This window comes from Helianthus annuus, chromosome 17, assembly GCF_002127325.2.
Source record: "Helianthus annuus cultivar XRQ/B chromosome 17, HanXRQr2.0-SUNRISE, whole genome shotgun sequence".
Classification (NCBI taxonomy): Eukaryota; Viridiplantae; Streptophyta; class Magnoliopsida; order Asterales; family Asteraceae; genus Helianthus; species Helianthus annuus.
Window position 1 is genome coordinate 35403097 of NC_035449.2, and position 21073 is coordinate 35424169.

The 21073-nt window shown below is 40.2% G+C and overlaps 3 protein-coding genes across 3 annotated transcripts; 1 reads left to right on the plus strand and 2 right to left on the minus strand.

The window, feature by feature from the left end:
• Positions 1 to 695: 695 nt before the first annotated feature.
• LOC110923999 lies at positions 696 to 1049 on the minus strand. The gene has a single exon (XM_022168045.1). The coding sequence runs from the start codon at positions 1047 to 1049 to the stop codon at positions 696 to 698; it is 354 nt and encodes a 117-aa protein (XP_022023737.1).
• Positions 1050 to 10354: 9305 nt separating this feature from the next.
• LOC110925847 (probable zinc transporter 10) lies at positions 10355 to 11917 on the plus strand. The gene is made up of 3 exons (XM_022169675.2): positions 10355 to 11003; positions 11143 to 11292; positions 11383 to 11917. Exons 1-3 carry the CDS (start codon positions 10413 to 10415, stop codon positions 11686 to 11688), a joined length of 1047 nt encoding a protein of 348 aa, XP_022025367.1. The 5' UTR covers positions 10355 to 10412; the 3' UTR covers positions 11689 to 11917.
• A 226-nt stretch (positions 11918 to 12143) lies between these two features.
• On the minus strand, positions 12144 to 15159 carry LOC110925846 (probable serine/threonine-protein kinase PBL3). The gene is made up of 6 exons (XM_035986562.1): positions 14877 to 15159; positions 14343 to 14680; positions 14008 to 14143; positions 13786 to 13922; positions 12862 to 12985; positions 12144 to 12759 (listed from the first exon to the last, which is right to left on the minus strand). The coding sequence occupies exons 1-6, from the start codon at positions 14938 to 14940 to the stop codon at positions 12317 to 12319; spliced, it is 1242 nt and encodes a 413-aa protein (XP_035842455.1). The 5' UTR covers positions 14941 to 15159; the 3' UTR covers positions 12144 to 12316.
• Positions 15160 to 21073: the final 5914 nt, after the last annotated feature.

Consider the following 21073-nt stretch of genomic DNA (forward strand, 5'->3'; position numbering starts at 1 on the left):
TGAATAAAGGGCCTGCTCGATGTCGGTCGGTGAGTAGCTTGTATGATGGGCCTGATCAGGGCGTGGGCCCAATATCCCTGGAGAGGAAGAAGCATTCGGCTTTGAAGGGTAGGGACACGGAGGCTGGGCTGAACTGTTTTGGTTGAAAAGGCCGGCCCACTGAGAGGCAGTCCAATTGCTCGGGAAGACGATGTACGGATGATTCGGGGTCGGCTGGGAACTGTAGCGTCCGCTGCTGTTGTTGTTGCGGCCTGAATATGATCTGTATCGCGACCACGACGTCCACGACCATGGTCCGAGGAGGGGAAGTATGAGGGTTGGGGCTGCTACGAGTTGGCGAAGGGAGGAGAGGATGTGGTGGCAGCAAGTGCAGTGGCGGCCGATTGAGCTCCTCGGCTAACCTGGCGCTTTTTCTTTAGTTCTTCCATGTTGAGACGAGACCGAACTTCATTGAAATCTGGAAGGGGATCACGATTTTGCAGGACAGTGGAGATACTGTCGTATTGTTCGGTTAAACCGGTAAAAATTTTAATTACCAACATCTGGTCATCAACCGGGGAGCCAACGCTTTGCAGTTGATCAGCCAGATGCTTGGTGTGTTGACAGTAATCAGCCATGGAGGAGAAATTCTCGAGACACAAGTTGGCGAACTCTTGACCAAGAAAAATAGCCCGCGTGTTTTTATTATCGTTAAACTAACTTTCAACGGCAAGCCATGCATCGTGAGCGGTCTGACCCGGTTGGAGAATAGTGTGCAGAAGTGGCGTGGAGATGGTGGCATAAATCCACTGGAGCACGACAACATCCAGTTGTTTCCACAAAGTCTCGGCTGCGGCGGCGGCAGCTTTGTCTTTGTCAGAGTCCGTGGTAGAAGAAGTAGAGGCGGCGGCCGGCTTGGCTGTGAGGTGATCGAGCACCTCGTAAATCTGACAGTGAACTTTGTAGAGGGTCTTCCAAGTGGTGTAGTGGGTTGAATCTTTTTCCAAGATGACAGGAACATGTGTCTTGATGTTACAGACGGTGAGGGCAGGATGAAGTTTAGGTTCCATGAGGGACGAGGAGAAAGAAAGAAGTATGAACGAAGGGGAAGAAGCCGGCGTCCGGAAGGAGGGCGGCGACGGCGGCGGCTGTAGGGTTTTTAGAGAGTAGGATCGGTTAGGTATGATACCATGAAAGAATATGATTCAACTTGATGATTCTCATTAATGACAAAGGGTATAAATAATACAAGGATAATCTAACTAAATCTCCTACATTTATGGAGATAATATTTTACAAATATACAATATGCTATTACATACTATCCACTGGAGGTGGAGTAGTACACTTGGACTAAACGCTCTATCATGAAAGTCCTTACATTATTACCGATTAGATTGTCGGGTGGGCATACGCGGGGTATTAGTTGATAGCGCTATTAGGTTTGACAAACCTCACACCGTGCTAGGAGTCGGGCGTGAACTTCTAACCTTCACTTTTACATTAATGTTGATAGACATTAATGAGGGCACAAACGAAACGTCAGCATTCGGTACACAGTTTATTCATGCCAAGAAAAAAGACATAATGGGTCGCAAAAAAGACACAGTGACGCAAATAAAGAAAAGACACAATGCTAAATAAAAAGACACAATGATCTAAACAAAAGTTTTAAAATCTACAAGCTAAAAATCCAAAAACAAAAACCTAAAATCTCATATCGTGAAGTTCGACGAGACAGTTCCGATGTCGCTTGAATAAGTTCAATCGGGGTTTGTTTGATACTCTTCTTACGATTTTCTATTTTTAGGGTACTAAGTATTTGAACCTTACCCACAATATCTAACCAATAAAAATTTTTCACTTTAATTCTTATTGAATTATATTACATAGGTACATGTAGGGGTGCAAACGAGCCGAGCTACCCGTGAGCTACTCGAGCTCGGCTCGAAAAAAGCTCGAACGAGCCGAGCTTAAACGAGCTCGAGCCTGAGCCTAAAAACAAGCTCATTTAGTAAAGAGCCCGAGCCCGAGTTTCACTTATCAAGCTCGAGCCGGCTCGCGAGCCTAAACGAGCTTTCTGTATATATATTTTTTAGTAATATATTAAAACATATATTTATATAATAATAATTACCATTTATATAAATATAAAAAAATAACTAAATTATATGTATAATAATAATAATAATTAATATAAATTAATTCATAACTATTAAACGAGTCAAGCCCGAGCCAAGCTCGAGCTTGAAAAATTACCTTCAAGCCGAGCTCGAGCTTTAGAAATAAAGCTCGAATCGAGCCGAGCTTGAGCTCGAGCTTTCATATGTTAAACAAACTCGAGCTCGAGCCTAGTCGAGCTCGGGCTCGGCTTGGCTCGTTTCAACTAACTTTTTAAGTATCTAAATTTAATAATAACGCTTCATTTTCTATTTATAAAATTTTAAATTTAAAAAAGTTTTTTTTATTGTAACCATACGTAGAAAAAACTACAAAATTTTCATAAATTACATTAACAAATCGAAAAATTAATTTGAATTGTAATCATATATTATCAACCACGTGATGTGTAGGATAAAGTATAGGATAGATGTAGAATAAAGTTCAATATGTGTATGATATATTTCAATATTATGTGTCGGATATACGTAGGGTTAATTTTGATATGTGTAGGATATATATGTTGGATAAATTTCGATATGTATAGGGTATATTTATACATATGTAGTATAAAATGATTTTTACTAATTAATTAGAGAGATAAGAATTAATGGTTAGATTTAAAATTCTTAGACAAAAATCTTTAAAATGACCTTTTGATTTTAAAAATAAAATTAATGTGGTTAAATTATTTACAAAAATGTCACCATCATTTTACAACTTTTGATCATACTAATGTAGGGGGAAAATTACTTCTTTCACCTATTGATGAAACACAGGTTAACACTAGGGTTAATCTGCGGGGTTATTTCTTCTGTGGGGTCAACCTCTTTCCTTACTCGTGATAACAACCTGAATCCTGCAAAACAGTAGCACCGTTAGTCTCGTTAAGAGGGGGAGATGGGGGTTTTCCCTCTTAACCAGACTCCGGCGTGAGAATAAGTACTGTTTTGAGAGAATAAAACAGTGTGTGTATAGAGTGAGAGAAGAGAGTAAAAGATCCTGAACCTGAATGACAAAGGGTCCTATTTATAGCCGGAGGGTGAAGAATGGAGGAGCAGCTGTGCCAGCTATGGGCGCGTGCCAGCTGTCCAACCAATGGGAATATCCTCTTGGTCTGCTCTGTCACGGCAGGTGTAGTGATACACGTGGCGTTCTTACATTTGCTCATGCTGGAAACCTTGTACCGGTGTTGTCAGCTCTGTCCCCTGATTTGTCGCAGGCCTATGTGGCGTTCTGCGAGTGGTGACACGTGTTGTCCTTTTTGTCTGGTAGAGCATCTTTGGTGCCACCTGCATATCTTCCAGAAGCTTCTAGAAGCTTCTAGATTGCTTTGCTGATGTGGTCGCCATGTATGCTCAAAAGTGGTGTGGTCCTTGCCATGTAGGCAGGGAATTGGGACCATACCTCTTCAAGTCCCCCCAGTCCAGTGTGCCTTCTAGTTGAGTTGATCGTCTAGGAGGGATTCTGGACTTATGAGAGTGGTGGTTTTTGTGGCTCGCGGGATTTGGTGATTTTTATAAAAGGTGAACCAAACGGACGCATGGCGCATGGGTTTTTGACCCTTTGTGAAAAGTGAGTCAAATGGACGCATGGCGCATGGGTTTTGGCCTTTGTAGAAAGTGAGCCAAATGGACGCATGGCGCATGGGTTTTGGCCTCTTATAAAAGGTGAGCCAAATGAACGCATGGCGCATGGGTTTTGGCCTTTTGTAGAAAGTGAGCCAAATGGACGCATGGCGCCTGGGTTTTGGCCTTTTGTAAAAAGTGAGCCAAATGGACGCATGGCGCATGGGTTTTGGCCTCTTGTAAAAGGTGAGCCAAATGAACGCATGGCACATGGGTTTTGGCCTTTTGTAGAAAGTGAGCCAAATGGACGCATGGCGCATGGGTTTTGGCCTTTTGTAGAAAGTGAGCCAAATGGACGCATGGCGCATGGGTTTTGGCCTTTGTGAAAAGTGAGCCAAATGGACGCATGGCGCATGGGTTTTGGCCTTTTGTAGAAAGTGAGCCAAATGGACGCATGGCGCATGGGTTTTGGCCCTTTGTTTCCTTCTGGTGGAAGTTTTGTGGACTTGGGGAAGGTTTTGATGTGACTGTCTGATGTCCCTGTCTTATCGGAGGTGAACAGGCGCCTTTTCAGTTACTTTATGTCACGTCGTCAGGCCCTGTTACCCATGCTTCCCGAAAAAAGAGGTGACGTCTTCTCTCTCTTCTGACGTGTCACTCCTTTATTGCTTGCTTTTCCTGCATTCTGACGGTCCACTACCTATCGCATTAAATGCGATGGGTATAAATAGGAGGCGGTTACTTCTTTCCCTTTACTTTTTCGAATTTGAAGTGTGCCTTTCCTTTATCTTCTCCGTTCGTTTTCCTTTGCTTGAATATTTTGCTTGAGTTCTTTCCTCCGATTTTTCTTTATCTATATCATGTCTGGTACAAATCCATCCCAAAAGAAGAGGAAACACAAGGGGAAGGCTCCTCCTGGTCCTGACCAAGCCGTTATTGGATGGAGAGAAGAGGAGTTTTAGAACCTTGTTCAAGGTATGGGTTTCCGCCCTGAGTGGGGGGCTCAGTACCCTACTGCTGGTTCCACCGCCGTGGACGCTCCTCCCGGTTACATGCCTCTGTATGCTGCCTTTTTTTGGGAGGGTAACTTTAGGTTGCCCATTACCAAGTTCACTGCCTCCGTCTTGAGGAACTATGGGCTGCACATCTCTCAGATTAATGCGATTGGGCTCCCTCGCATTACTCACTTTGAGTATGTTTGCAGAGCTTGCCGGGTTGAGCCGACGTTCGAGATGTTCAACGTTTTTTATAGTGTTACTTACACGAGTGGCTTCTACTCTTTTACTGCCCGGTCGAGTGTGTCTCCGGTTTGTTCTGTTCCCCTCAAGAGCCTGCATGACTGGAAACAGAAATTTTTCTATATTCGTCGTGGTGTGATTCCTATAGATATGCACTACCGGTTGGTGAGTGAGGGGATTCCGAGGGTGGATGTACTGGTGGATTATGCTTCTCAAGATTGGTACAAAAAGATAACACATAAAGCGACTGCTATTGCTCAGTTGGAGGAAATGGCTCTAGTTGGTGCGGGCATGAGTTTGCTGTGGGTACCCAAGAATCCTTTGGGTGTACCTGTTTATAGCCACCAGGGCAAATGTATGTGACCCTTTTAAAGGATTTTGTATTAACTTGATGTTTTTATTTGTGTGTTTCCTTATAGCTTTGTCATTTGCAGTTGGATATAGCTTGATAAATGTTTTGGATCCGAAGACTGCCGGTGCCATGGTTGAGGCGATTCAAGAAGAAGGAAAACCAACGTGGTTGGATCAAATTCATGGACGTTTCTTGCACCCCTCTGACAAAAGTTTTGCTAAATATGCTGCATTTGCCCTAGGTGAAGATGCTGGTGACGATCTTGTTGGTCTTACTCGAGAGGAAGTTGTTGTCCTTTCGAGTAGTAGTTCTGGTAATTCCCTTGAGGGTCTAACGTCCCCTTCCGCGCGTGCAGGTGCTGCGCATGTTGCTGCTAACGAGCCTGTTCATGAAGTCGTCGGTGATGATGCAGGGGTGTCTGTTGATCCTTCTGCACAGTTGGAAACGAGGAAAAAGGCGAAGATTGATAAGTCTGAGAGGAAAGAGGAGAAGGCGGAGGGCAAGGCTGCTGGTTCTTCTTGTAAGCAATCCTCTATTCTTCCTTGTCTAGATTATGTGGTTGTCTCTGACACGTTGTCTGGTCTAGGAGTTGGTGAGAGAGCTCGAGAGTCAGATCCGGATGACAGTGCTACCTTAACTGAGCATATGAGGAAAAAAGCCTTGGAGGATCATAAACGCAAACTTGATGAGCAATCCGCTGCTCTTCTTGCTTCCAAGAAGGCGAAACTTCGTAAGGAGGCTCCTCCCGCGCCTTCCGAATCTGAGATTGATCTGGGTGTTTTTAGTGGGGGTCGCGGGAATCTTCTGGAGGAGATATATGTTGCGTCTGCTCCGCCTGCTGGTAATTGGTTTTTAGTTGTATACTTCTTCCGTGCTTTTTCGAGTTGTTTTTAATTGTTGTTTTGTGACAGCGGTCAAGGCTGGCAAGAAGCCTCGGATGGTGGATATTTCCCAGATCACGCCCCCTGCCTCCCCTTCGTCGATGACGATTGGCTTGACCCCTCCCCGCGATAATCTTGAAGCGAAGAGGAAGGGAGGTGAAGGGGTTACTAAGAACGTGGATGAAGGTGGTGGTGATGCTGGAGGTGCTGGCGGTGAGGGTGTTGATGATAAGGGTAAGGGCATCGAGATGGAGGTGGAGTCCAGTGAGGCCACCCCGCGCCAGACCATATATACTAAGCGCCCTTCTGGCGGTGATGGTGCTACTTCTGGTGCGGCTCGTGGCGCGCAGTTTGTAAATATCTCTCCCGAGTCTTGGGGGACCCAAAACCCTGCATGTGACGACTTGCCACACGCCCCTCGCTGGAACCTTACTCAGGGTTCTAGGATGAATGATGTGAACAACTGTCATGAATTCTTTTCTATGTCTCTTCCTCCCGCTGAAAGGATGTTCCAGAAGAACCGTAATCAGTTTGCTTTGTTGGACGACCATGTGCGTGCCGGAGTTAATTACTTTGCCACTTCTCAGGAAATTCTTCGTGAATGGCGGCTGATGGGGGAAGAGACTGTCGATTTTGAGAATGCAAAGAGGTTGTTTGCTGAGGAGAGGGAGAAGTTTAATGCAGAGAAGAAAGGGTTGCAGTGGAGGGTGTCCAATGCTGAACAGAAACAATGCTGAGATGCAATCTCAGCGTGAAGCGATTGTTCGGTTGTATGGGGAAAAGTCGGAACTTGCTGAGGAAGCTCATCAGGCGCGCCTTGCTGCCGAGAAGAAAGAGAAAGAATACGTTGATCGGATTGATAAGTTGGAGGTTCTTGTGCAGCAGAAGGTGTCGGAGTGTGAAACTGCACAGCGCCTTCTTGACGAGAAGACTGCTGAGTGTCGAGCTTCTGAACTCCTTGCCGAGGAGGCGTCTGCTGATAGTGCATGGTTGCTTTCTCGTTTTACTTCTTTTCGGTGGGCTATCTGATTGATTGTGTGTCGCGCATCTTCTCTTGGTGGGCTTCTTTCTCTGTGACTGGAAGTCTTCCATGACTGGCCTCTGCCTTTTCTACCGTGTCAGTCATTAGAGTTATGCGCGCGTTGACGGTGGTCGTCACCGGTCAACTGTTTGTCTGTTTGTGCTATTGTTTTGGTGGCCTCAATGAAGGTTTCCCAATCTTTGGGTCCTCCGTCTCTTCCTTTCACGCGCTTGATTAGATCATCACACTTGACTGCCCTCATTAAGTGCGCGCGCATCATCTTTTCACCTACGTCTCCGATCTCCAGGCATTCCTTGTTATATCTTGTGATAAAATCTTCCACGCTTTCGTGGTCTCGACGCCATATATTCAGACAATCTGCTGGGTCTCTAGCGTGTCTCCGCTGTTGAGAGAAGTGTGCCAGGAACTTCTCTCTGAAGTCGACCTATGATTTAATTTTTCCTGCTGGTAAGCTATCGAACCAGACGCGCGCTGCGCCCACGAACGTTTGTGCGAACAGGTGACACCAAGTTGGTAGGTTCCATCCACCTGTTGCTCCTGCGCCTTTGAAAACCTGGAGGTGGTCATCTGGATCTGTCAGGCCATTGTATTTGCCGACGTTGTGCGGCAACTTAGTTTTGTCTATAGTAGCTGTGGCGATTTCCCTGATGAATTTTGAATCTTCAGCCATGTCGTCTGGGCGGTAGCTTAAGGTATAATCATGCTCTGCCTTTGGGTTGTACCCTGCACGCTTAGCAGGCTTGTACGATGCGTGTTCCGGGTGTAGTCTGCTGAACACTGTGCTTTCCTTGTACGTTGGGTCTTCCTCTTCGTCTTCCCATTCATTGTTCATATTGCGCGCGCCCAGACGGCTTTGAATCGGCTTTCGTTGTAAGTTGGAGTGCTGCACATAGTTGCTTTCTGTTTCACCATAAGTGTCGCGCGTGTCGTGCGCGCTGGGCTTTCTAATGTTTGTTGCAGGTCCTTTTTCTGGGCGTAAGGTCCACGCATTGACCTGCTGAGTCGTATGTGTGCTTAGAGACCGTTGCGGTGGAGTAGCGAACGCCGATTGGTTAGCCTGTGCTTGGAGCAGGGCTTGTTGCGCGCTCAGTTGTGTGTAAACCAAGTTTATAGATGCCATTTGCTCGGCGTACCCTAATAGTGCAGAGAAATTTAGTTGTGCCTGTTCCGATGGAGCTGAGGGGCCAGCTCCATGGCTTGATGTGTGCACCGGCGGCGGTGTTTGAACCAACCCGGGTGGGGGCATTTGCTAGACTACCCCTTGTGGAGGTTGGAAAGTGGCTCCGTTTGTGGTCTGGGTGATTATCCTGGTGGGTGTTTGGAAAATGGGTCCAGTTGTGGTTTGGCTAGCGACTCTGGACGCACTTCCGAAAATGCTAGGAAAATCGTTGTTTGTTTGCCCTTCCTGGATGATTTTGTTCCTTTGACCTCTTTGGACGTGTGCTGAGTCCGAAACGAGTTCAAAGGAAGAAACTTCTCCATCTACATGGTGTGAAGGGTTTTGCTCAGCCATTTTTACGAGTGTTTCTTGAAAAGAAAAGAGATGATATTGGTTTTGCAAAAAAAGCGGATGGCGCCAATGATGAAACACAGGTTAACACTAGGGTTAATCTGCGGGGTTATTTCTTTTGTGGGGTCAACCTCTTTCCTTACTCGTGATAACAGCCTGAATCCTGCAAAACAGTAGCACCGTTAGTCTCGTTAAGAGGGGGAGATGGGGGTTTTCCCTCTTAACCAGGCTCCGGCGTGAGAATAAGTACTGTTCTGAGAGAATAAAACAGTGTGTGTATAGAGTGAGAGAAGAGAGTAAAAGATCCTGAACCTGAATGACGAAGGGTCCTATTTATAGACGGAGGGTGAAGAATGGAGGAGCAGGCGAGCAGCTGTGCCAGCTGTGGGCGCGTGCCAGCTGTCCGACCAAGGGGAATATCCTCTTGGTCTGCTCTGTCACGGCAGGTGTAGTGATACACGTGGCGTTCTTACATTTGCCCATGCTGGAAACCTTGTACCGGTGTTGTCAGCTCTGTCCCCTGATTTGTCGCAGGCCTATGTGGCGTTCTGCGAGTGATGACACGTGTTGTCCTTTTTGTCTGGTAGAGCATCTTTGGTGCCACCTGCATATCTTCCAGAAGCTTCTAGAAGCTTCTGGATTGCTTTGCTGATGTGGTCGCCGTGTATGCTCAAAAGTGGTGTAGTACTTGCCATGTAGGCAGGGAATTGGGACCATACCTCTTCACCTATATTTCAGATTACATATTTAATATCATGAATATGCATCTTTACAAAAGGTTAAAGTTGTTGCTATTGATCGATGTTTTGGAGAAGCTTTATAGCGTATTGAGAAACCCTGGACAATTTAGTAGTTTATTTAGAAAGTTTTGAGATTTTAGTAAATGTAAAGATATGAAAGGTTTTTTATTAAAATGGTTTCCAATATACCACTTACCTCATATATAAAATCTTTACTTTTTCTAGTTACAACGTTACTCATTGTTTTGAGAGTTATCACATACCCTCTAATTCTATTCACAAATCTACATGTAGGTCTATCGTGAGAGACTTGAACCCTTAATCACATAGGGAGAGACACCTTTCTACACAACTTTATACCTTTACAACATTATGCTAATTATGTATGCATATATGTAGATAACTATATATGTAATTACAACATTATGTTAATTTAAAAAAAATGATTAAAAAATCCATTGACAAATTAGAGTTAACTAGAGAGGGTATAAATAAACCAATTGGGGTAGCACAGTTGGCCACCGACACCCACCTCTTCCCAGAGGTCTCGGGTTCGAGTCTTGGGAGTGGCATATGTCGCCCAGGATAAGAACTCGGTAAGGGGAATTCACCGCGGAGCTAGCTTGGTCGGGTAGCGGCTCCCGGAGTGGGATCACTCCGACGGTTGGGAGGACCATGCTCTATACCCCTACCCCCCCCCCCTAGAGAGGGTATAAATAATGTTATTTTTACATTTTTAATGTAAATTAAAGTTCTTATTATGGAAAAAGAAATTAGTGGTATAGATTAGTTATTTAAGTTCTAATATTGATTTGTATGTTAGATCCATATCAATGACATAAACACATGATGTGACAAACTTATATATATAGCAACGCCCATGAGCATCACTCAAAGGACATCCCAACGAACAAAGTTGAAGAAATCTTCAACTAATTAAGCATGGCTTCCAATTTAAAAAAGGTCTCAATTTTCATCATATTTATGGCATGTCTATGCACCAAAGCCTTGTCACAATGTGAAGATCAAACCAACAACCCTTGTAACAACAAATCCAAGGCTTTACCCTTAAAGCTCATTGGTATAGCAGCTATCCTCGTCACAAGCATCATCGGCGTATCCTTACCTCTACTCACTCGTTCCATTCCTGCCCTTAGCCCAGACCGTAGCCTTTTTGTGATCGTCAAAGCTTTCGCTTCTGGCATCATTTTGGCTACTGGATTTATGCATGTTTTGCCTGATTCTTTTGACATGTTGAGATCACCTTGCTTGGATGGTAACCCATGGCAAAGGTTTCCATTCACGGGATTTGTTGCTATGTTGTCGGCTGTTTTCACGCTCATGGTGGACTCTATGGCTACAAGCATGTATACAAGGACGAACAATGCTGTAGCAGATGAAGACGTTGAGCCCAGAGACCAGGAGATGCCGTTAGCTGTGATAAATGATGGCGGCATGCATCTCCATGGACACCATCACGGGCCAAAGGGCACAGTAGGACAACAACTTCTACGTTATCGTGTTGTAGCCATGGTTAGCCAGTTTCTAATAAACATTAATATGTGGAAAAATGAATATAGTTATGTTTTTCAAAACATCCTACTTGTTTTCTTCTGTTACAAACGAATAAATATTCCTTTATAAACTAAGATTTACAATTATGGATTATCAGGTGCTTGAACTTGGAATAGTTGCTCACTCGATAGTGATCGGACTTGGAGTCGGGGCATCGAATGATGTATGCACAATTAAGCCATTGGTGGCAGCTCTTTGTTTCCATCAAATGTTTGAAGGCATGGGCCTTGGTGGCTGCATTCTTCAGGTATATATTATCTTCTATGTCACATTATTATATATGCATATGTTAAAAGTAATATATATGTTTACTAAATAAATATATAAACAATAACAGGCCGAATATAAGACACTGAAGAAAACTGTAATGATTTTTTTCTTCTCGGTAACCACTCCCTTTGGAATTGTTCTTGGGATCCTGTTGTCAAAGTCATACAAAGAGAATAGTCCGGGTGCGTTAATTGCAGTTGGGGTACTCAACGCTTCGTCAGCAGGATTACTTATCTACATGGCGTTGGTCGATCTTCTCGCTGCTGATTTCATGGGCCCCAAGCTTCAAGGAAGCATTAAGCTTCAAATGAAGTCTTATGCCGCAGTCTTGCTTGGCGCTGGTGGGATGTCGCTCATGTCAAAATGGGCTTAAAAACCGGGACACAAATGAAATTGTGGCGTTTTATTGATCGTTAATGATAAATAACCTTCACTATTCTGAAGTTGTTTTCAAGCTGTTAGAGCTAACAGTTATGTGGTTAGCCATGTTATATTTTTCATGTTATACTGTCACATTTTTTGTTTTCTATTCAGGCTATGAGGCCTGTTGTTGTACGGATCATTCATTCTAGTGAGATTACACACAAATCATTTTCTTTAAATGTCTTTATGGTATCAGAGCGTACTCTCTGCTTTGATCGAACTCTAGAAACAGGCAGTTCGTTTTCTGGTAACTATTCTGACAACTTGTTTTTACCGGCTAACTCACAGACTCTAATTGTACTCATAAATTTACGCTTTTGTCCACTATGGGACTAGAACGCTCGACCTCAGGGGTAGGGACACATTTTCATCACACCTATTCTGGCACTGAAAATATGTAACAAGTTAACCAAAACACAAACCTGCAGCTTTGTAAAAACCAATGAATTCGACAAATACTTTCTACTTCACTGACTAAAAGAACATTCACAACTTATAATCGCCTATATGTCGTGGGAGATACTAAATACATAATCCTATACACACAAACAACAACAGTTACCACGTATGTGTGTTTATTATCGTACTTGAGCAGTACTTCGTCGTGGTGGCGTCACCAACGGAGATCCCAAGGGTGTTGACCGCCGTTGACGATGCCCCACTGGTGATCTAGGAACCGGACTAGAGACCTTACGGTGATCTCTTGAATCGTTTTTGGCGGCTTGAAGCTCTTCTAGACTGGCTAAAACTTCAGACATTCGCGGTCTGGATTTAGGTTCTATGTTAAGACATTGTGAAGCAAGTGTAGCTGCAGTGAAGGCGCTTTTCTGAGGATATTGTCCTTCCAATTTAGTATCCATAATCCTAAATAACCTTCGTTTGTCTCCTAAATACGGTTTTGTCCACTCAACAAGATCCTGCTCAACACCAAATTTATCTTTATCCACAGCACGACGACCTGAGAGTAGCTCTAGCAAAACAACCCCAAAGCTGTATACATCACTCTTTGAAGTTAACCGACCTGTTCGTCAGAACAAGAGTGTTAATGTGTTATGTGCTTTCGTAATCATGTTAAGAAGTAATAAGAACAAGTTTTGATGTATTAAGAGTTGAGAGTAAGGACCTGTAGCAATGTATTCCGGTGCAGCATACCCGTGTGTACCCATTACTTGAGTCGACACATGAGTCCTGTCGCCTGTGGGCCCTGCTTTCGCTAAACCAAAATCCGATAGTTTTGCATTGAAATCCTGTGCCACAAAAACAAAATGAGTGCTATTGTTTGTTTTTTCAACCGAAAAAAAACTCATGAGGCCCCACCAATAACCAATACACTGCTAACCAAGCAGACTGGCATGGTAAAAGCCGAATATTTCTGATTGTTACAACAATTAAATAATTTGTTGTATAACACACATCCAAACACCACCTATGTTATTATGTGTATTTGTTATTATTAATTTACTTGACACCAATTAAATTATTAACTACATATCCATTCTAAAGAACTGATTTTTTTAGGAGAATTGGCCTGTAATAATCTCACCTAAACCTTATTGGTCATTAATAATCCCACCTCAGAATATTCCCCTCACCAGTTCCACCTTTCACCTATTTTTCCTACAATAGTCCCCCGTTAAAAAAAAACTTAACGGTGTTAAGCTTTTTTCCAAATTACAAACATATTTTTTAGGGCTTTTGATCAGAACGATGATACGAGTCAATTGATGTAAAACTTACTTCGAAATGGTGCTCCAAGTGACTTGATTTTGGTTAATTGGAAATTTAAACACCCGAATTGAAGCACCGTTTCGAGGCAAGTTTTACATCAATATACTCGTATCGTCGTTCTAATCAAAAGCCCTAAAAAATCTGTTTGTAATTTGGAAAAAAGCTTAACTCCGTCAAGTTTTTTTAACGGGGGACCATTGTAGGAAAAATAGGTGAAAGGTGGGACTGGTGGGGGGAATATTCTGAGGTGGGATTATTAATGGCCAATAAGGTTTAGGTGGGATTATTACAGGCCAAATTCCCTTTTTTTTAACCGTACCGAATCAAGAAGGATGTTTGAAGCCTTGAAATCGCGATATATAATTTGGTCTTTTGCATCATGAAGAAAAGCCAGGCCTCTTGCAGCACCTATTGCCACTTTAAGTCTTGTTGCCCAAGGAAGTGGTTGGGGACCCCCTGCAAATCCAAACAAAATCATATAAGAATATGAAGACTTATATAACCAAACAAACAATTAACACTCAGAATCAATCAATCTTACTTCTAAAAAGATGATTTTCCAAACTCCCTTTAGGCATATATTCATAAACCAAAAGCCTGTTATCGCCCTCAGCGCAGTAGCCAATAAGTTTCACCAAATTAGCATGGTGCAACTGGCCAAGATACGTTACTTCCGTCTGCAAAACAAACAAACAATCAGCAAACATTTACGAAAATCCAATGGGTTGTGCTAAACGCAACACTTCCTGTTAGTTTTACTAAATGCACCCCATTCCCCAATTAAGTTAGTCACGTCACAGGGTACGTTTAGCCAATCCCGAATAAAAAAATACTAAAAATGGAAAAAAAAAAAAAAAAAAAAAAAAAAAAGCGTACCAGCCATTCCTTGTGGCCTTGAAACCCCTCGGTTTTAAGTTTTTTAACAGCAATAACGGTTCCAGATCCGGGTTTTGAAGCCAAATGAGTAGCTTCATCAATCCAACCTTTGAAAACATACCCAAACCCCCCTTCGCCCAAAAGACTATCGGGTCGAAAGTTCCTAGTAGCATTTTTTAACTCCATAAAAGAAAAAGGCTTCACATTAGTAGATGATATTATTTCCCCTTCAGATCTTGGTGTACAAATACTATCAATACTACTACTTCCACCACTGTAACTTGAAATCGTCGTACTCGAAGGACCCGAATACGTCCCAGTTTTACTATTCGATATCCCTGTTAATCATGAATAATATCAAAATAATCAAATTATCAAATTGCAAAATTATAAACACAATTTTCCCACATGAAATCAAAATTGTGGGAAAACTGATTCAATTCCAGATCTTTAATTCATATATAGATCAACTGTAATAATATAATTCAATTAACTGAAATTAAAAACAAATTTAGGTCAAATTAATGAACTTACCAGGGGATCTAGAGGCAACTGTTGCATCCACTTTAGCAGCAGAAGAATTCATACAGTTTCCCATAGAAATGAATTAAACGGTATTGAAAATTGTGAGTGAATTATTAGTGAGATCTTATAAACTTATATTGAGTCATGAGAAAGGGGATTTGTGTTCACAATATTAAAGTGAAAAACAGAAGCCGAAATGAAATTTCATGAGCATACTACTTCTGAAAATGTACTTTGACCAGTACAAGACATGCTACCCACGATGGGATATTATTATTTTTTGGAATTTTTCTACACGTTTAAGAGGATGTGTGGTTTTTTAGAGTATTTAATTCAACACCTAATTTCCTGTAACTTTTTTTAACGTCTAACGAATCCTTTAAATGAGCTACTGTCAAAATTCATCGCATCGGGATACACTCGCATCCGAACCGCGAAAAACCCTCACCTAGAGCTGAAGCCCGTGAACACTCGCCCGAACGCACGACAGTGGGTAAAACCTGCTCAGTTCAAAGATCGAACTACCGATTTCTACCTGTAACTGTGGCAACTATTTTAAATAGGAGCAGCCGTATAGAATTTTTATATGTAACTGTGGCAACTATTTTAAATAGGAGCAGCCGTATAGATTTTTTATATATGGACCACCATGTGTTTAGATTCATTATAAATACGTATAGATTTTTTATATGTAACTGTGGCAACTATTTTAAATAGGAGCAGCCGTATGGATTTTTTATACATGGACCATCTGTTTAGATTCATTATTAATATAGATATAGATTTATGTTTACAATTTAGCATCAGATGCGCATGCATGCGTCGTTAAGTTGGGAAAGTTGGTGTAAATTTGATTTGATTTAGTTGTCTATCTCGGCCTCCAGTGGCGAAGGATAGTTGGTGACCGGGGGTGCACCCGCCCGCCAATGTTTCGGTTAGAAGTGTATAAGTTTCGATTTTTCATCTGGAAATTTTAAAATTATATAGGATCACCCCCTCAATTATTTTTCCTAAATTGTATATCCTAAATATTTATACACTTTGTATATAAATGATGGGTAGTTTGGTAAATATATTTGAGCTCTTATTTGTTTAACCCTAGATTACCCATCACATAATAAACTAAATCACAACTGAATTAAAAAAATCTTAAAGGTCGTCGTGCTGAGTTGTAATTCTTCGTCCAGGTTTCATTTATCTCGTATCATTATATGTGTGTGTATATATATATATATTGATCTTTTGTTTGTTATACAGTATTTAGTTTTTCTATATGCAAGAACAGGTCCTTTGAATGAATGAATTTTTTTTGTTTTATTTGGAACTATTATTATTTGACTCAACCTGAATCGAATAGCCGACCCGACCCGAAACATAACGATAGGAAAAAAATTTGGGTCCCATCACTTTGCGGCCCCTCAAAACTTTTGGTCAAGCTCCGCCACTGTCGGCCTCCCTCTTCGGATTTGGCGTTGTGAATAATATTTACCTTTAAAAAAAAAGATGCGCATGCATGTTTCATGATGATTGGTTTTAGTAGGCTTTCTTCGTTGTAATGTTTTTGTGTTTGTATTTATTATTATTTAAATTTGTATTGAGTCGCCCTTTATGTAGCACTGGGTTAGCAGCCTGCCGTATAGGGCCCGTTTTTAAGAGGGGGGGGGCTATTTTTTATGTACCGTAGGACAATTTGTTTTGTGATTACGCTTCGATTTATGTATCATAGCGCCTTGATTAGTTGATTCAATGAAGGCTAAGGCTTGAGTATGTAGAATATAGCCGAGAGACATAACGTCAGCCTTCACTGCACGAGGCTGATTTTACTTGCCGTACAGGGTCTTCGAAATCTATAAAGCAACTCTGATACTACATGTAAGCCCTATTTAATCTTATTTGTAAAAAAGTATGAGATGTTGGAAAAAACTAAAGAGAAAAGAGAACGAGGTGGCCAAAGAAAAAGATCCTATAATTTACTAGTTTCATTTAATTAAAAATTAATTAACTTGGGAATTGGGAATAATAATTGAAGCAATATCCAATATGTCTTGATATAACTAGTGAATAATAATTGAAGCAATATCCAATATGTCTTGATATAATTAGAAAACTTTAATAAGTTCTCAATTTGATTAGTAAAGTTTAATAATTATTCAATATAATTGAATATGAAGGAATATGCCCTCTTTATATAAGTTCAGTAAATACAAAAAATAGAATAAACCATTAACCATGGTCTTCCTGTCTCTTTCACATTTGAATTCTTAAACTTGTATATTGCTCCTATCCAAATCACCTTGTCAACAAAATTGTCTCATGTTTACACATGTGCAACGTCAGATTTCATTTATAAAACAAAAAAAAATTAGTAAACGCGCTTCAAAAGTTAGACCCTACGCAATATATAATATAAATTATACATAAAAATGTAGTAAATACTTTTTCTTATAGTCTAGAACTAGAATTCAACTCACTTCTAAGATAACATATAATTATGAATTTAGAATAGTTATATGATCGCGTCCACATACATATGACTATTAACTAATTAAAAGCAGGAAAAGTGACTAGAGAGCAGGTCCACTTATAAAACAATAGTGATTGATTTGACCACGTTGGTTTTTTTCACGATGACACGCTAATAATTTTTTAAAGTAAAAATTTTTATTACATGTTTCTCTGACTTTGTAAAAGTCTTCTTTTGTCTACACTAAAGTCAAAATCACATTTTCTGGGTGTTACGGTTTCTTACGTAACCTAGTTGTGTTGAGCAGGTCAGATTACATATCAAAACAGGCTGGCACCCTTTGAAAACAAACTTAGTGCTAAATTCTCGATAAAATCATGACCGCACCTTTTAAAATTTTTCGTCCGTATCTTTTGGAAAATTTTCGACCGCCCCCCTTAGGAAAAATATCTTATAAATTTATTAAAAAAAAATGTGAATACTGAATTTAAAAAAAAAATACAACCTAATTAACTTTCCACTTAACTCAATTAAGTTTCTCGTAACCTTTAGCCAAATAAATACTCCATAACCCAAGCTCAACTCTACTCAATCTAATACTCTAATTTGAACTAAAATATAATAAAAGGAGCTCTAGATGTTTTGGATAGATCTCAAAAAATGAAAACCCGTATGGCTACATTTTAAATATGTTTGTAACGACGTTTGACGTGTTTTGATGATTATATAAATTATAGCTTATGTTCTTTTGTTTTACTTGACCCGACCGATATGAACCGATTTTTTTATATACCTAGAGACCTAAAATTTTTAAAAATATTCCGCACCCCTATAACAAAATTCCTAGGTCCGCCACTCTATGGATTAAAATGGGTTTTCAGAAGTTTCAATCACGAGTTTAGATTAAAATGAGTTCGCTTTAAGATAAGTTGTTTAAAAAATATAGATATATTAAAGTGAGTCCACCGGTATATTTGCTTTTAGGGTGAGCGGGGCACTTCTCGGAGAGGCCTGCAGTGAGCCAAGTCCCCGAGCGGGAACACCGCCGCTATCAACGCGGTGAGTCAAATCGGTGAAGGGGATCGGTGTATACTCGCCGATTGAGAGAGAGGAGAGAGAGAGAGGGGGTGATTGGTTGTTAATGTGAGTCCACTCTTTTTCCACCAATCATATTTTTTTCTTCTTTTTTTATAAAAAATAATTGTGTGAGTAGAGTGATGCCAACGTTTGAGTGCAAAATGGGGACTTAGGCCATGTGGTGTACTCTAACATCTAGAGTGTTAACAATGACATGGCATGTTAACTAACATTGCAACCCACTCCCTCCTTGTGTTAAAGTGCATTAAATGAGTTATGTGTTAACATGTTAACCCAATGTTAAAAGATTAAATTGATTATTATTTTCTTTTTTTAGACAAAACCAATGTTAAAATGCATTAAATGAGTATGTGTTAACATGTTAAACCATTTCCTTAGAGTGAGACAAAGTGAAATGAGGAAAAAAAGTTGATGTGTCACTTAGGTGGAGTTAAGTTATGTTAAAGTATACCCAAAAACCTTAAGAAGGGAATTGACGTGGCACGTACTGAATGAGTGTCTGTAAGAGAGGTCACTCCCCTAAGAGAGGAGTGCCCCTCTCACCCTTATGAGTTATGCCGATGAATATAACGGTGCTGACAACATTGATAGTGGATGAATCATGATTATTTAATAAATGAATTATAATTTGACTACTTTTACAAATGTTAGATCATTCACAACTTCTTGTTCATTTCCAACAGTATATAAAATTCATATTTTTCTGAATGACTATTTTTATAAATATTAGAGCATTCACATCTCCTCCATTTCCAAACGTATATAAAATTCATACTTTTCGAAATATGTTACTTTAAAAAAACTTCTCTATCTCATTCTTTACATTTATCTCTATTCAATTATATAATATTTCTTTATTATTTTTTCTTTCTTCTACTCACATCCGCTCATTACATATATATATATATATATATAGGATGAGGTTCAAGAGTGAACAATAGTGTAGTTTGTGAACTGAGCGAACTAATCCTGGCCATACATGTGTGTAGATTAATGACCAGGATTTGATGATGAAATACACTAATGTATTTTACGATTTGATGATAAAATCCTAGCCATCCACGTGTGTAAATCAATGGCCAAGATCTGTTCACTCAGTTCGCAAATACATTAGTGTTCACTCTAGAACCCCACCATATATATATATATATATATATATATATATATATATATATATATATATATATATAGATAGAGAGAGAGAGAGAGAGAGATGAAGGTTAACGTACATCACGCACGACAGATAATTACGCACGTTCATTTTAAAATTAAGGACGTTATAACTCAAAAAACCAAAATCACGCATGTTGAAAATAATAATCACGCATGTTGAAACCATTAATCACGCATGTTATAGAACAAAATCACGCACGTTGTCGTACGTGATTTACGTTAAGCCGTAATGTATTTTACACACACACTCTCTCTCTCTCCATATATATATATATATATATTGCACGTTGTCGTACGTGATATACGTTAAGCCGTGATGTATTTTACACTCTCTGTCTATATATATCTATATATATATATAAAGTATGGAGTATAAATAGTGAAATAAATTTGGGGGATGTGTTTGTTTTCCCATAAAATTATGAAAGATGCGGAAGGGGATGAAGGATGAGACGTAGAGGTGTATTATTATTATTATTATTATTATTATTATTATTATTATTATTATTATTATTATTATTATTATTATTATTATTATTTGCCATTTTCCCTCAAATGTGATAATGAATGATGGGATGGAGGATAAAATATGAATGCCCTATAGTCTATACTAGGTAATTGTTTGGAAAAAAAGAAGTGTACTATATTAAGGTTGGGATGGAGGATGAAATATGAATGCTCTCTTATACTAGGTAATTCGTCAACCCCCATTCATGATTAAAGAACCTATTAATGTGTCAATATAATTTTTGCACATTCATTTTTATTTAATCGTTTATCACATTTAGCAAATACATGAGCAAACATTAGTTTACGGCTCAAATCCATGTTATCGCGTTCCGACTATGAACACTATTAAAATTGTACTTTTTGTTAGTTTTATGCATAACTTCTTCATAATTAACGTTTTTTAAATGAAGCATACTTAACGTTTAATTCAAGTGAAAATCATGAAAGTAACCATTTTCTAGGTGTTATAACTCTACGATAATCTTAGACAAAAATCAGGCTTATGATTATGAGTGACATACACGCCTCCTAGTTGCATATTGGACTATATCCTCATTAATACATATGTAAATGCACTTAACTCCCTTTCAAAAAAAGTGATAGTTAACTCACAAATATTCATTTTCTACACGATGGTGGCTCACGTATAGGCCGTGCCATTGCATTGGTAATGCCATAATTCATTTGCTATAAGACCACCCGTAGTGAGGCGGTATTTTTAAAAAAAATTGAAAAAACCGCCCAAAAACGCCCCCCCCCCCCCCCACTACACTAGGCGTGGCGTTTTAAATATAACGCTGAAGTGATCAAATGGATTTTGCATGTGGCCAATGGGGAGTGGTCCAAGGTTTGACTAGCCAATGAGCAATTGTTTGCTTTTTTTTTTGTTTAATGATTGGAAGGGGCATTATTCCCACTACACCACTTTTGCAATAACGCCCCATGCTGACTGGGATGACAC

Coding starts and splice junctions, on each gene's coding strand:
- LOC110923999 (XM_022168045.1), bottom strand. CDS start 1,049: ATGGAACCTAAACTTCATCCTGCCCTCACCGTCTGTAACATCAAGACA.
- LOC110925847 (XM_022169675.2), top strand. CDS start 10,413: ATGGCTTCCAATTTAAAAAAGGTCTCAATTTTCATCATATTTATGGCA. Junction 11,004..11,142: donor GTTATCGTGTTGTAGCCATG/GTTAGCCAGTTT, acceptor ATGGATTATCAG/GTGCTTGAACTTGGAATAGT. Junction 11,293..11,382: donor TTGGTGGCTGCATTCTTCAG/GTATATATTATC, acceptor AAACAATAACAG/GCCGAATATAAGACACTGAA.
- LOC110925846 (XM_035986562.1), bottom strand. CDS start 14,940: ATGGGAAACTGTATGAATTCTTCTGCTGCTAAAGTGGATGCAACAGTT. Junction 14,144..14,342: donor AAGGCCACAAGGAATGGCTG/GTACGCTTTTTT, acceptor TTTGTTTTGCAG/ACGGAAGTAACGTATCTTGG. Junction 12,986..13,785: donor CAAACATCCTTCTTGATTCG/GTACGGTTAAAA, acceptor TTTGTGGCACAG/GATTTCAATGCAAAACTATC.